General features: G+C 41.0%; 1 protein-coding gene across 1 annotated transcript in view; it reads right to left on the bottom strand.

Annotated features, from left to right (window-relative positions):
* The window catches only part of BCAT1 (branched chain amino acid transaminase 1), a 98,974-nt gene extending 91,771 nt beyond the window's left edge, over positions 1-7,203 (bottom strand). Inside the window, exon 1 of the mRNA XM_035028067.1 lies at positions 6,763-7,203. Within this exon, the coding sequence (XP_034883958.1) occupies positions 6,763-7,116 (354 nt within the window). The 5' untranslated portion in view covers positions 7,117-7,203. The remainder of the gene's footprint in view (positions 1-6,762) is intronic.
* Between the last annotated feature and the right edge of the window lie 6,279 nt (positions 7,204-13,482).

Below are 13,482 nucleotides of genomic sequence, written 5' to 3'. Positions count from 1 at the left end.
TGTTTATACTTTTCATAAGATTTCCCATGTGATATCAGACCCAAGAGATCCTAGAAGCACTGGTAAAGTGGATAGCATGTTGGACTAGGACTCAAAATATCTAGTTTCTATTATGCTCTGCTATTTGTGATCTTAAGTAATTCTTGTATTCTGATCCTTATTTTCCTTGTCTGTAAAATGAGGTTAATAATAGCTGCAATGCAAAATATACAAATGTTTTGAGGTTACAATTCAATGTTATGTAATTTATATGGCATTTAGAAATATTAAGCATCATTATCTTAGTTAAGCAAAGAAGTCCTTCTTCAAGCTTGCATGTATTTCTTCCATTAACACCAGCATTAACCTTGCAAGTATACATAACATTCACAATGTTGAAAACCATGGAATCCCTGAGGAATGCATTATGCTTCCACAGAAAACCTTATAGCTCCATTTTAACTCTACTTTTTAATCTTCAAAATTCAAATTAACATTTACTGTGACATCAGATTCCTGAACTATCGTCTAGTACTAAAATCAAAACAATATAACTGTGAATCCGAATCAGCTAAAATAAAATGTACTAAGCAAAATCACCCTTTAATGTAGTGGTGGAATGCTAACAGCTGCTGAGTGGTCACCCTGTGCAAATCCATCCTTGGCTTCATGCCCAAACTCTGTTGAAATCTTTGTTGGTCATGTAAGAGATATCTGTGGCATGTTTGGCCTAGAACATCCCAATAGGTGCTCCTTCTGTCTAGACTGAAAAGGAATCAGACAGAATTTGAACCTTCTAATTACATCCTAGGCTTCTTAGTGCTTCTCAAGGCAAATAACCATCCACAGTTAAAATAGTAAAAAGTATTTCTCAAGCTAGGATAGACTATAAATGCAATTGATCAAATATTCAGATCTACCTATCAAAATAAAGAACTAATAAATTGGTTCTTTTCCAATGAACAATATGACAAGTGTTAAGGGGACAAGCTGGATTTTACAAGTACTTGACAATTTTTTAATGACAAAGAATCATGTGTTTTTCAGTACAACTTCTCTGGATTATTGCTTGTGGTAATATAATTTCCTCTATTTTTTTTTTAAGTTGTCTTCCCTTTTCCCTCTCTTTGACTTTTTTTCTGTATTTTTGAAGCATGAATATTTCTTTAAGATTTTCTCTCACCCATTAATCACGGAACACAAGAAGCATTTTTTGCAAAATAGCTTTTCTCACAAAAAAAAGGCACAGCCAATAAGACAATAGAAAAACATTTATGTGATGGGCTATGCTGGATAAATACAGTGATCTAATTTCTAAGTTATTTTTATTTAAGTTTTTTTTTAAGATTTATTTATTTATTTGATAGAGAGACAGACAGCCAGAGAGGGAACACAAGCAGGAGGAGTGGGAGAGGGAGAAGCAGGCTTCCCACTGAGCAGGGAGCCCTATGGGGGCATGGGGGTGGGCTCCATCCCAGGACCTTGGGATCATGACCTGAGCCGAAGGCAGAAGCTTAATGACTGAGCCACCCAGGCATCCCTCTAAGTTATTTTTAAAATAAAAATGCTCGTTGCAAATGGCAAGATTTCATTCTTTTTGATGGCTGCATAATATTCCATTGTGTGTGTGTGTGTATACACACACACACACACCACATCTTCTTTATCCATTCAACTGTCGATGGACATCTTGGCTCTTTCCACAGTTTGGCTATTGTGGACATTGCAACGACATGGATGGAACTGAAGGGTATTATGCTGAGTGAAATAAGTCAATCAGAGAAAGACATGTATCATATGACCTTACTGATATGAGGAAATCTTAATCTCAGGAAACAAACTGAGGGTTGCTGGAGTGGTGGGGGGTGGGAGGGATGGGGTGGCTGGGTGATAGACACTGGGGAGGGTATGGTGCTATGCTATGGTGAGTGCTGTGAATTGTGCAAGACTGTTGAATCACAGACCTGTACCTCTGAAACAAATAATACATTATATGTTAAAAAAAAAAAAAGAAGAAGACGAAGATAGCAGGAGGGGAAGGATGAAGGGAGGGAAATCGGAGGGGGAAACGAACCATGAGAGACTGTGGACTCTGAAAAACAAACTGAGGGTTCTAGAGGGGAGGGAGGTGGGAGGATGGGCTAGCCTGGTGATGGGTATTAAAGAGGGCACGTTCTGCAAGGAGCACTGGGTGTTATACGTAAACAATGAATCATGGAACACTACATCAAAAACTAATGATGTAATGTATGGTAATTAACATAACATAATAAAAAAAGGAAAAAATTAATTAAATAAAAATACTCAATTTCTAGAGGTAATATTCTTCAGCTTGTGGATTTGAAGGGACTAATCAGAAGCATAGGTGCAATTGGCACTTGAACCCTGATGTTATCAATTCTGCTTTTGGCTTTGCATTCACCACTGCTGCTGTGAATCAGACCAGATCTTAGGATTAAGATGTTTGCAAATATTTGCAAAGTTATATTTGTAAATCAGAGCATCCCGAATGCTTAATTTTGAAACACTTAAAAAACCTGAGTTGCACCTCACATTTATGTCTCAGTTGATTTATGCAGAATCCAATGTCAGAGGTGTTAGTTGAATGGGCACTAACATGCATTACCAAATGGGCTACAGAGGCTCAGGAAAGCCTATCAGTAGGAATGTTTGCCATATGTTATGTTAAATGTTTAGTGCATTTGGACAGCTGTTGAGGGAATAAAGTTACAACACAGACTGCCCACATTTACAACTGTAAAGTGAGCAGACCAGCTTCCTCCTATGCTCAGAAAGAATGATGGTACCATACAGAAAGTAGAGGATGCTTGGGATAATAATGTCTATCGTGGATGGTCTTAGATTCTCTCCATCATATGATAACCAAATCCCCTTAGGCAGATGGGTGAACATTCCACTAGGTTTCCCTAGGGTGGCATCTCTTATTTATAGGAATTGTGCTTGCCAAGCCTAAAGGGAAAAAGAGAAAGCTCTTAATTTCCATCTTCTTACACCCAGTGAGAAGAGGTCATTTGAAGAAGCAGACAACGTGAAACCCCAAAAGATATAACCAACCCAAACACTCAAGATGGCCAGTTTAGAAACAAGTTTTCATTGATGCACAGAAATAGTTATTCATAAGCCCAGACCTCTCAGGTCAATAACACTACTATTGAGCTGTTCACTTTGCTGGTTTATATCTTGATATTAGAAATAAGCTGAAAGGGAGTAGAATATGCCACACCAAAAATTTGCCTCTTTGGCATAATAATTATTTTGGACTGGTTATTTTTGAGAGGTGTCAGACACAGGATAATCTCTGAAAACAGTGGAAGTTGCCATTTTCTGAGGGAAATCTACATTTATAAGGGAAACCTCCATTTTTCAGGGAGACTCCCACCTCTGTACAGGGTGTCTCTTCTCTGAAGAGAAGGATAACTAAGTGTCAGAACACTTATCAGTGGAGAAAGTACTGATTTAAATCTGCAACCTTACACTGCTTATTGTGCTCTGCCTAAAAACTTCCAGCCTGGCTCCCCCTCTCACCACGTCCCCAGCCTCTTTCCTTTGTCTTTAGCTGAAGATGATATTTAAGGTGATAGCTTGGGCCATTTTGGGGAGTTACTTTTCCTGGATATCTCCTATGTATACAGGAGGTACACATTTATTAAACGTTTGTTTGTTTTTCTCCTGTTAATCTGTGTTTTATGACAAGGGGGTCTCAGCCAAGAACCTAGAAGGATAGAGGGAAAATTATTTTTCCTCCCCTACAGAACTAACAGGCCTGACCTGAAATAAGGGATAAAATCTAAAATTATGAAAACAATGAAAAAAATACACAGCTGAAAGAAACCACAACTTGTTTTTCATTCTTAGCATAAATCTCTGTAATAATCAAATGACTGTTTTCAACTTTCTTTCAGGAGGTTTTAAACCCATTTCAAATCATTAGACCTTCTTGGGGGTTCAATGAGCTGACTGGGCAAGAGAAATTCTTGCATACAAATGGAAAATTTTCTTTCCTTCCTTTCTCTCTGTAGTTCTAAAATCAAATGAAATGGTTTATTATGGAAACTCACTAAATGAAATATAAGCTCAAAATAAATTCTTGTCTTTTATTTTTCCCTCCCTTTTTCCTTTTTTCTCACCACCAGTTTCTACCAATGCCCTTTTGTTAGGCCTGCTGCACTAGCTATGCATCCCTGAGTCTTGCCTGAGGGGCCACATCCTGTGTCTGAAAAGTAAACCACTCTCCCTGCCAGGCCCCAGGTCCTACCCTCTGCACACACACAGAAACAGCCCTCTCTACCCTTGCTGCCAGTCAAGCTCTCTCACTTCCTTCACTTGACTATACATCCCTGACAATGACTTCTCTTGTCTCTACCCCTTTAGATATATGAATCTTTTCAATCTCCACCCTAATTTAGTCAATCATAATATGTACTTACTATTCTTATACACATTCTATTTGATGTATATGCTAGTTTTCTTATTCAGTAGCCCGAGCTTTATGTGTTCATCTTAAAATATACGCTCCCTGGGAAGGGAGCCATGTCTGGAAAATCTGTCAAGGACAGAGCCTATCTTGGTGCCAAGTGCAAATAACATTTAAAAAATAATAATAGGTGAAAGGAAGGTAGAAAAGTTTTTGCCATAACAAGGAAGAATTCTTGAGAAGTCTTTGGTGCAAAAAGGTGATTTTATGAAAGCACAGGGACAGGACCTGTGTGTAGAAAGAGCTGCAAGGGGGTCATGAGGAGTGGCCCATTATATACTTTCAAGTTGGTAGGGGGTTAGGGATCGCGTAAGTCTCTAAGGAATTTTGGAAGTAAGGTTTCCAGGACCTTGATGGGGCTAGCTATTGTTGGGGAAGAGGTCATTTATTACCATCTAATGAAACCTTAGTCATGAAACCCTGTAGATGTATATCGGTGGGCCATATGCTTGGGGTATGATTGCCAACACATATCTTGGGGGGTTTAGAGATAAAGGAAGTTTCCAAAGGAATTTTTATATGTTAAAGTAGACTTACAGGATCCTGATTGGGGGCGGGGGGGGGGGGGGGCGGTGTTCGGGATTGCCTTTTGCCCTTAGCAAAGTATTAACACTGAGGCTTTTGAGTCCTTAGAGGAATGTCACTCTGCCTGTTTCAAGGACTTGTCAGTGAGCTCTAAGTAGTAAGGAAATTTAATAATTTTTCTTCTGCCTTTGTTTCCCACATCAATGCCTAAAAAAACAATCTTTCCTTTCCCAATCTCAGTAAAATATCAGAAAAGAGATATGAGACTACTTGAAGATATCTTCTAGTTTCCTGTGTTTTTATAACACAGGAGGGGTTTTTGGACTCAAGTTAAAGCATCCATGAATTTACAAAAATGTATAGTCAACTACAAGTTCACATAGCACAGGGAAACCTGGAAAAGCAAGAGTGTTTATTCTCATGATTTTCTCCTATTACTCACTAACCCTAAATGTGATCAGAGTGTATTTTTCAGTTAAAATTAGACAGGAATGAGCAGGGCAGAAATAGAATATCTGACTATGGAAGGAAAGGCTGCTAAATTTTTCACTGTGGTGCACTTTCATGATCTCGTTTTAACACAAAACAGTGTTTTCACTCAGTTCCCGATTAATCTTAGCAGAAATTTTTGTTTGGTGAAAGAGGCACCATTTACACATTACTTCTTGTAAGTGAAATTGTGGATTGGGATGGCTTGTGGATAAGTGCAGTTAAGAACCATACTTCAATTTTCCTCCTTCAAAATGCTGAAACGTGGGTTTATTTCTCCTAAAAGTTCAGGTTATATATCTCTTCCACCCAAGACATTTTTTTAAAGAGTTTTATTCATTTATTTGAAAGAGAGCGCGCACCAGTGGGGTGAGGGGCAAAGGGAGAAGCAGGCTCCCCGCTGAGCTGGGAGCCCCACTCGGGGCTCGAATCCAGGACCCTGTGATCAGGACCTGAGCCGAAGGCAGACACTTAACCGGCCGAGCCGCCAGGAGCCGCTTCCCAAGATAGTTAGATGGCAGGGCTACCGGCTCCTCTTCACTTTCCCTTAAAAAAGCTGCTCTTCAGTTTTTGACGTCATTGCAGTTTTCCAAAGTGTAAGAACAGGAAGACACCAGTCCTACACCTAAACCATCAGAATAGGCCGATAGGCTGATTATCCTTGATTAGCATAAGAATGAAAACCATTAGGGCGGCTCACTCAGTTTAATAAAAAAATGCCCTTAGGCTAACATGATTTGTAACTCGTAGATGCTTTTAATTTCCACAAGCAAAAGACTTAGCCTTCTGCTTTTAATAGCGGTGAGGCAGTTTTCCCTCCCTTCTCCCACCCTCATCCCCTGGCTCTGCACCTCCCTCCTTCATTATATACACCCACCAGGAAACCCCTGTTTACAGCCAGAAACACCCCAAGACCTGTTCCCCCCAGGCCCCCCACCTCCGGTGCATCTTAGCAATTGAAAAAAAGCTTCCTCTTCCTTTCCAAACTTCAAAGCAGGTAGGGGAGGGAGGTGCGCGCAGTCTTTCATCTCCGCTCACCCATGCAGTAGGGAAAAAGCCTGAGGAGGCACATCCTGTGAGCAAGTCCGAAAAGAAAAGAACGGCAGGTCCCGACCAACGAGGACCGACAAAGAAAGAACGGAAAATGTTTGCGTGGAAACACCACGGTAGGCGTGCTTCCGTCCCCTCTCTGCCCGCTGTGTCTCTGGGGAATCGCAGGCTCGATCCACACACACGGCTTTTTGTAAAATACAGCCCAAATCGTAAGCAGTTACCTTCATGGTTCGGTGAGCCGTGGCGACCGGGGCAACTGCGCGGAGGGCAAGCCGGGTGCGTCCCAGCCCTCGTGGGGTGCGCGCGGCGGCGGCGGCGGGAACGAGTGCCTGGGGAAGCGGCCGGGGTGGCGGCGCGACACGCGGCGGGCGGGACGGCAGCCTGGCCCTCTCGCAGCCGAGATCGCGGGCTCTCGCAGATTGCATCAGCAGGAAGAGTCTTGAGGCTGTGTTTCCCCCAGCCCGCCCCCAGAGGGTAGAGTCTCTCCCAGCGCCGAGAGTCCGACCCAGCGCCCGCCCTGGCCTCCCTCGCCGCTCACTGCTGGGGGTGCCAGGGTTTCCAGCACGTTTGCACATGTCACGCCTCAGTCACTGACTGCGAGTGCCGGGATGCCAAGGAGAAGGAGGAAACGATCCTGACTGCCACTCCCTTCTTAGCCGGCTGCCTGCCCGCCTCACTTCCCACTACCCCCAGAGAAACGTTCCCGCACGTCCTGTTCAAAATTATACAGTGGATTCCCATCATCAGAGGCAGAACATTTTAAACGTATTTTTTAATGGAAAGAACATGGGTCTGGTTTTTAAAAGTTTGCCAGTCTCTCTTTCTCCCATTCTTTGTTTCAGTTCCACAGCCCACCCTCAGATACCACCATTTTTGCCAGTTTCTTCAGGATCTGGAAAAATAATCCTTAATCCTTTGAACATATAGAATTCTTTCTGATTTGAACGTTGCCTGCTGGCCCAGTTCATCCTCTGTGGGATGCCTCCCCACTTCACAAGAGTTCCAGCACTGCTACTTTTCCAGGTTAGGCTCCTGGGCTTTGCTTAAACACCCTTAAATACCCTCGTGGTTGATGGCTCACTCTGGCAACGTACTGTTTTTGTAAATCTCAGATGAAGTTCTTTGCTAGGCAGTCCTGCTGAGTCTCTCAAGCAAACCTGAACCTTTTGTCTATGCACCATGCTTTGTCCATACCCTTTATTAAAATCCATTTTCTTTTACTTATTTGTTTGCACAGGTGGTACTTCATTAGATTATGAGATTCTTGAAGACGGATCCCAATGTTGAACACAAACGTGGGGGGGGGGGGGCGTTGCTTAGCAAATGTTGGTTAGGGGAATGAATGATTAGATCATTAAACAAATGTATTGATCTCATGACATGTCAGATGCTGGGCAAGATTCTAGGCATAAAGTGGTAAAAAAAAATGTTCTTATGCTCATAGAATTCATAGTTTAGTGTGGGAAACAGAAAATAAACATTAATTCAGGTAGCAAAATGTCCATGCACTAATGAATGGATTTATACAATGAAATATTATTTAGCAATAAAAGAAATGAATTACTGATACATGCTTACATACATGCCTTAACCTTGAAAACACTACATGAAATGAAATAACACAGTCACAAATGACCACATATTGTATGATTCCATTTTTCTGAAATGTCTAGAATACGAAGATTCACGGAGACAGAAAATGGATGGTCGTTGCCAACCTAGGGAGAGGGGGTAATGAGGAGTGATTGCTAATGGGTACAGGGTTTCTTTTTGGGGTGATTAAAATGTTCTAAAATTGGATTGTGGTAATGGTTGCACAATTCTGTGAATACCCTGAAAACCAGTGTATGATACCCTTTAAATAGATGAATTGTATGATACATGAATTACATCTCCATCAAAATGTTATTTTTTAAAATCAAGTAGCAAGTAGTAAATTTTATGAGAAAATAAAGCAAAGTAAGGGGAAAGAGCATGATAGGGCAGTAGACCTGAATGAATTAATGTGTAAATTCTAGAGCATGCCTGTCAATGACTTCCTAAGGATTCTTTTGATGTTATAGGGTTACAGGGTCCTTGTCTGGTGGAGTGGAAGAATGAATCTCATCTTGTGGATACAAAAGGGTAAAGTGATAGTTTATTAAGGGAAGGTGAGAACAGAAAGAAAGCTCTCTAGAGAGAGAGGGGTCTCAAATGGGTTGCCACAGAGGGCTTTTATGATCAGTCTTTTACAGAAAACTGACCAGGGAACTTAAATCTTCTTGATGTTACCACCATGATAGCACTATGATTACTTCTCCCTGCTTGACGGGGAGCCTGCTTCTCCCTCTCCCTCTGCCTGCTGCTCCCCCTGCTTGTGCTCACTCTCTTTTACCTCTCTGTCAAATAAATCAATAAAATCTTTTAAAAAAAAAAAAGTGGAAGTGTCTTCAAAGGAGGTTGAGGGATCCTTTTGAATGGCCCATAGAGCAACAGGCACAAAGACTGTCTATACATGAGTTTTGGGGCAATTTTTTGAAGCGGACCTCGAGTTGTCTAGTTTAGGCAAACAACAAACATTTAAAGACAATCAGAACTGGAGGGGACCTGGGTGGCTCAGTCATTAAGTGTCTGCCTTCGGCTCAGGTCACAATCCCAGGGTCCTGGGATCGAGCCCCGCATGGGGCTCCCTGCTCCCTCTCCCACTCCCCCTGCTTATGTTCCCTCTCTCACTGTGTCTCTCTGTCAAATAAATAAATAAAATCTTAAAAAAAAAAAAAGACAGAACTGGAACTTAACATCCACAAAGGTGGGTTATTGAAACAAATTTTGCTCTATAATAACCCTCATTTTTAATCAGAGATAGCCAAATCAGGACTAATTTGTTTGCAAAACAAGTCCAGTTTTAACAAAACTGGCCTAATGACTTACATAAGCTCAGCAAGAATAGCAATTGGCCATATAGATCTTTTTAAATTTAATTTTATTTATTTATTTGAGAGAGACAGAGAGAGAGAAAGAACATGAGCAGGGGAGGGCCAGAGGGAGAAGCAGATTCCCCGCTCAGTCAGGAGCATTGCATGATCCTGCAACCTGACCCTGGGATCATGACCTGAGCTGAAGGCAGACACTTAGCCTACTGAGTCACCCAGGCACACCAGCCATATAGATCTTTTAAAGTCTGCTTTGCTGGAACTTTTATAAGGAATCTAGATTGAACTTTTAGTAGAGTCTCTAGGCCAGAAGCCAAGCCAAGTACTTGCTATCAGACATGCCTACAATACGTGTAGATATGGGGGAATTCTTCTTCACAAGGTCCCCAATATATCTTGATGTTCCTGCACCTGCCAGGAAGTGACATTCTTTACTCACCTGGTAAAGCTACTGGGAACTCTGTAAGCAAGGCATTAGGCCAACACATCCAAGGGGCTTTATGGCTCCATGTTTCATAAAGTCAACCTTAGTTCCTTAAAGCTGTTTGATCATATCTGAGTCTATGCATGTCTCTCTCAAATATAACATTCCAGTCAAAGACCTGGTAAAATAACCAATGTTTACAATGGTATCCTGTTATAAGGAGAATAGATTCTTATTGAACTTATGTAAATGACTATGATTGCCATGGAAGAGAGAATACTTTCTGAGACCTTTTGAATTTCAGATGGTTCAGGTACAGAGAACAGTTAAATGCTTGAATTTGTTCACAAATGAATACTTTACCATATTTCTATAAGTCATAGATATCTTAAGAGAAAGTTTCCTTAATCTGGAAGAGCAAACATTAAAGAACCAGCAATGTTTCAAACAAGAGTCACAAAACTATAATCATCTTTTTAGTTCATTTAGTCCCATGTTACTAATTCTTGTTCCTTTTGCATGCAGCTTTTAGTTAGTTCTGGAAATTCTTATGCATTTTAATTTTATGATCTTAAAGATATTGAATACCTGTATTTGTCCTAAAACTCCTTCTTAGTAGTCTCCTTGAAGATGAGATTTTGCAAGAGAGTAAGAACAATTATAAATGACAAGAACTCAGAAGTGGACTTTGTTAATGATCTGATATCAGAGGTCATTGTGATTCAATTGACAAGGAAATTCAGTTATTTCCATGACACAAAAACTTCAGTAATTAGAATATCCAGTGATGATAACCTTATATCAGAAGGCAACATACCAGGGGCGCCTGGGTGGCTCAGTCGTTAAGCGTCTGCCTTCAGCTCAGGTCATGATCCCAGGGTCCTAGGATCGAGCCCCACATCAAGCCCCACATCAAGCCCCACATTGGGCTCCCTGCTCAGCAGGAAGCCTGCTTCTCCTTCTCCCACTCCCCCTGTTTGTGTTCCCTCTTTCACTGTGTCTCTCTCTGTCAAATAAACAAATAAAATCTTAAAAAAAAAAAAGGCAACATACCAAATAAACAAGCCTAATCAGTCAACAAGAATTGATTTATGATTTAAATCTTGGAGAAGTTTGTTAAAACTTTAGAAAGCTTTTTTTTTTTTTTAAGATTTTATTTGTTTGAGAGAAAGAGTATGCGCTCATGGGCGTGCGTGCACATGGTGGGGGGATGCAGTGGGAGAGGGAGAAGCCAGCTCTCCACTGAGCAGGGAGCCTGAGGTAGCTCAGTCCTAGTGATGAAGGCCAATCTGAAAAAAGGCAGGCAGAGACAAGCGCGCCCCGCCCTCCCAAGAGGAAACCACCCTTATAGGGATTTTACACTACCCTGGAAGGAGCCCTCCACCCTTTCCCATGTGAATGGACAAAAACCTGATTGGGTGACAGGCACATGGGGGTTAATCAGATTAAAGCAGCCCATGCCAAAGAGCCCATAAAAACCCTAGATTTAAATGCGAAATCAACAACCCCCTCAGGTCTCCTCCTTCTTTGGGAGCTTTGTACTTGGACTCAATAAACTTTACCATCATTCAATAAACTTTGCTTTTTTTTTTTTTGGTAAATTCTTTTTTTCCCATTTTTAAAATTTAAATTCAATTAATTAACATATGTATTATTGGTTTCTGAGGTAGAGGTCAGTGATTCATCAGGGTTATATAATACACAGTGCTCATTACATCTCGTGCCCTCCTTAATGTCTATCATCAGTAAACTTTGCTTTGCTGCCCACCACTCTTCGTCTGGTCTGCCTCCTCATTTTTCAAAGCAGTGTGACCAAGAACGGCTGGCACTAAAGGAAAAGAAATTCTGTAACACATGATCTGAGCCGAAGGCAGACACTCAACTGACTGAGCCACCCAGGCACCCCAAAACCTTAGAAAGTTTTAAAGCACATGTCTAAATAGGATTAGGGATCATTAAAGACCTGATAAAGTCAAAATATAGAAACTGGTTTTTCTGGACAAAGAGAAAAGCAACTTTGTTTACATTTCCTTACCAAGAACAGACCAACAATTCAAGAAAACTTTGTCTTTTTAACCAAAAGAAGACTTTCAATCTTATAGCAATGTACTTTTAAAATCCATTTACTTCAATCTTCGTCCATCCTGACCACACCTAAAATTCCTTTCCAAAAATTCCCTTCACAAACCTTCTACAACTTTCCTTTGCATTCAGGTTTTGTCCCAAGCCATTTCTTTCCAAACAACCCGTCTCATTTAGGATAAAATTACCTTCTTTTACCTTCAATAAAAATGCATTCCCATTCCTTATACCTTTCCTACACATCTCCTACTTTTCTACATACAGAGTTGTTTCCCTTATTTCCATCAGCCTTAATTCCATTTAGCAGAATTTTAACTCTTAGAAACCTTAGTCTTCAGTGAAAACTAAGTAGTAACCAATTGTGAACTGTTACACCAAAACTCTTTAGATGGCAAATTTACAACTGGTTGAGCACAAAGCATGTTTACCAACAGACCCAAATATCCTTAGTTTCTTTGCAATAATAAGTCAAAAGCACAAACCTACATCCAGTAATCAATGCTTTAGCACTTTATTCTATTTGGAAAAGACCTAGATGTCCAGTGAATTTAATCCCACTTATCATCCAAGCAAACCTTTAAAGTTTCAGGTTACCAAAGACTTTGAAAGCTATCTTAACAATTACCTATGAAAACTTTGTGACAGACAATTTTGCTAATCTTTTTGCTAACAAACTGCAACAGAGATAACATGAGTGTATTTGACCTTCAGTAAATCTTGGTAGAATAAAAGTTTCACATTTAATACTGATAACTTTAAAGACATATCATCTTAATTAAACCAGTAAACTTAAGTTAGTTTAAATACCAAATTATATTCCACCTGGATCCTCTGTTAAAAGTCAGTTTGTTCCCCATTGTTAATTTTTACCTGAGACCCTGGTGGGGAAATCCGAAGGGCGGTGTATGCTGGCTGCATCCAAGGTGGTGCAGAAGTAGGAGGAGGGGGAGGCCGAAGAGGCAGAGTGCTGCCAGAAGGCAGAGAAAGAAAGTTCCCAGTCCTAAAAGCCTGTCAGCTCAGACAAATGAGCAGACGAAGATTTTTGTTGGTTTGTTTTTCCACCAACAAGTGGAATTAGGCAGTCCACGTCCAGCCGGAGAAAACAGGGAATTTCCCCAAAACAAAGGGAATTTCGGCAGCTGCTTGGGAATATTCTGTAAAGTCCCCATCCTGAGGTAGACTAACCAGAGACAGTTGGTTCCAATTATAGCCGTTAACCCAAGAAATGAATGAGGGAGAAACCCCCACATCTATTAGGAGGAACAGTGAGGAAGAGAGAGTCAGCGTCCCCTTTGTTAGAAAGGGCCTGTGTTTCCTCCAGCAACCTGGGTTTATTCTGAGGAGGCCTATTTGGATAATTATCAGCCAATATGTCAGGAGGACGTTTACTAGCCAGACATGTTTGGGCAAACACATTCTGCAAGAGGCTCTTAGACCAGGGTCCTGATGTAAAGCCCTGTTTTCTGCAGAAGAGATCTAACTGATAGATCCCACTGAGGCCATGTAGTGTTACCAGAGCTTCG

This window comes from Mirounga leonina, unplaced genomic scaffold (genome assembly GCF_011800145.1).
Source record: "Mirounga leonina isolate KUSES-001 unplaced genomic scaffold, KU_Mleo_1.0 Mir_201, whole genome shotgun sequence".
NCBI classification, from domain to species: domain Eukaryota; kingdom Metazoa; phylum Chordata; class Mammalia; order Carnivora; family Phocidae; genus Mirounga; species Mirounga leonina.
Note: the sequence above shows the minus strand (reverse complement) of the source record. Positions and strands in the feature narration are given on the sequence as shown.